General features: G+C 42.8%; 1 protein-coding gene across 1 annotated transcript; it reads right to left on the reverse strand.

Moving 5' to 3' along the window:
• Nucleotides 1-2,272: 2,272 nt before the first annotated feature.
• LOC108464938 (uncharacterized) lies at nt 2,273-2,707 on the reverse strand. Its single transcript, XM_017765220.2, has one exon. The coding sequence runs from the start codon at nt 2,705-2,707 to the stop codon at nt 2,273-2,275; it is 435 nt and encodes a 144-aa protein (XP_017620709.2).
• Nucleotides 2,708-2,965: the final 258 nt, after the last annotated feature.

Raw genomic sequence — 2,965 nt, forward strand, 5'->3', positions numbered from 1 at the left:
ACTGGACTGGTAGCTGTTGTTATACGCAAATTCTACCAACGAAAAATAATCCTCCCAGCTTCACCTGAAATCCAATACACAACTTCTTAACATGTCTTCCAATATCTGACTTGCTCTCTCAGATTGTCCATCCTTCTGCGGAAGAAACGCAGTACTGAAATCCAATCGTGTACCCAAAGCTTCGTGTAACCTTTTCAAAAAACGAGATGTGAACCTAGGATCTCTGTCCAATATGATAGACACTGGTACCTCATGCAGTCTTACAATCTCAACCACATATAACTTGGCCAACTTTTGTAATGAATAATCAGTGTGGACTGGTATAAAATGAGCAGACTTAGTTAGACGGTCTACAATTACCCAAACCGAATCCTTCTTAGAAGGCGTCAAGGGTAACCCACTCACAAAATCCATAGTCACCCTTTCCCACTTCCAGAGTGGAATCTTAACTTGCTGCAGCAACCCAGAAGGTACTTGATGCTCCGCCTTAACCTGCTGACACATCAGGCACTTACTCACATAATAGGTAACTTCGCGTTTTAACCCAGGCCACCAATCAACTCACGAAGATCTCAGTACAACTTGTTCCCACCACGATGCATAGCATAAGGACTACCATGCGCCTCTCGCAAGATAGCCTGCCTCAAATCAGAATCCTTCGGTATATACACCCTTTCACGGAAACATAACACCCCTTCCCCATTCAATTCAAAATCTGAAGTCTCACCATTCTCCATTTGCTGAAAATGAGGAACTACCGACTCATCCAACAACTGTTTCTCCTTAATTTGATCAATCCAAGTCGGTCTCACTTGTAATTCAGCTAACAAGATACCATCATCGTACAAGCTAAAACGATCGAACATTGCTTTTAAATCAGAGACAACCCTATGGCTCAGTGCATCAGCTACCACATTAGCTTTGCCTGGGTGGTACTTGATTGAATAATCATAATCTTTAAGCAACTCAATCCACCTCCGTTGCCTAAGGTTTAACTCCTTCTGAGTAAGGAGATACTTGAGGCTTTTATGGTCCGTAAAAATAATCGTTCTTTCCCCATATAAATAATGCCTCCAAATTTTTAATACAAACACCACCGCTGCCAATTCCAAATCATGAGTGCGATAATTCGCCTCGTGAGGTTTAAGCTGCCTCAACGCATAAGCAACCACCTTCCCTTTTTCCATCAATACACATTCTAGTCCAATGTGTGACGCATCACTATAAATAGTAAATTCCTTTCCAGACTCTGGTTGAATCAAAACAGGGGTCTCAATCAAAACTTTCTTCAATTTCTCAAAACTCTCTTGCTATTTATCGGACCAAACAAAAGGCACTCGTTTTCGTAACAATTTAGTCAACGGTGCATCTATCACTGAAATTCCTTCCACAAAATGTCTGTAATAACCTGCTAAACCCAGACAACTTCAAATCTCAGATACTGTCCTTGGTGGTTTCCACCCTAACACGGCTTCAATTTTCTAAGGGTCGACCCTAATCCCCTCGGCAAACACCACGTGACCCAGAAATGTTACCTCATGCAACCAAAACTCACACTTACTGAATTTTGCATAGAACTGTTACTGTCTCAAAATTTAAAGGACAATCCGCAAGTGTTCATCATGCTCCTCCTCACTTTCCAAATACACCAAAATATCGTCTATGAACACTACTACGAACCAATCCAGATAGGGTTGAAATACTCGGTTCATCATGACCATGAAAGCAGCTGGTGCATTCGTTAACCCGAACGGCATTGCTAGGAACTCGTAATGACCATAACGAGTCCTAAACGCTATCTTATACACATCAGCTTCCTTAACCTTCAGCTGATGGTACCCAAATTGAAGATCTATTTTGGAGAACACAGCAGTTCCTCGTAACTGATCAAATAGATCATCAATCCTCGGTAGAGGGTACTTGTTTTTTATGGTCAGCTTATTCAGTTGACGATAGTCAATGCACATGTGCATGGACCTATCCTTCTTCTTTACAAACAATACTGGTGCTCTCCACGAAGACACACTCGGTCGAATGAATCCTTGATCTATCATCTCTTGAATTTGAGCCAGCAACTCCACTAGCTCATTTGATGCCATTCTATATGGGGCGATGGACACTGAAGCTATTCCTGGTAGAAGCTCGATTTCAAATTCAACCTCTCGGTCTGGAGGCAAGCCCGGAAGCTTTTCTGGAAAAACATCTGTAAACTCCTTAACAATTCTAACATTTCCAACAGTAAGACTTTTAGTCTCAGAATTGCTAACATATTCTAAGAAAGCCTCACAACCTTGCGAACTAACTTCTCAGCTCTTAACGCCGATCTCACATTAGACAAATAATCCCTTCGCTCCCCTATTACAGCCACATCCTTATCCTCTGAAGATCTCAACACCAACTGTTTAACAGCACAGTCCAACTTCACACGATGCTTTACAAGCCAATCCATGCCCAAAATAATATCAAATTCCTCGAATGCCAGTTCCATCAAATTCGCAGAAAGTACGACCCCTTGAACTTCTAAGGGCACATCCTTGAACAACTTATCCACCCTGACCGATTGTCCTAGCGAACTTAACACCATCATTTTACTAGCAGTGCACTCAGATTGAATACCCAACATTCCAGACACAGTGCACGCAACATACGAATACGTGGATCCAATATCAATTAAGGCAGCATAAGGCAAATTATAAATCAGGAACATACCGGTTATGATGTCAGGGGCGTCACCATCCTCTCAGTAACGAGCAGCATAAACCAAGGCTGGTTGTCTCTCCTCAGCATTACCTGTGCCCCTGCCCGGTGCTCCATGATCTCTTTCCAACCCATTTCCACCTCTGGCCTGTCCACGACCTCCCAGTGGCTGACCACCCCTCACAGGTTAAACATGACCCTGTCCTGTAGCTTGCATCTGAGTAGGCCTCTGAGTACAATTCCTAACTTGATGCTCTATGGACCCACA

Source organism: Gossypium arboreum, chromosome 1, assembly GCF_025698485.1.
Source record: "Gossypium arboreum isolate Shixiya-1 chromosome 1, ASM2569848v2, whole genome shotgun sequence".
In the NCBI taxonomy this organism is placed as follows: Eukaryota; Viridiplantae; Streptophyta; class Magnoliopsida; order Malvales; family Malvaceae; genus Gossypium; species Gossypium arboreum.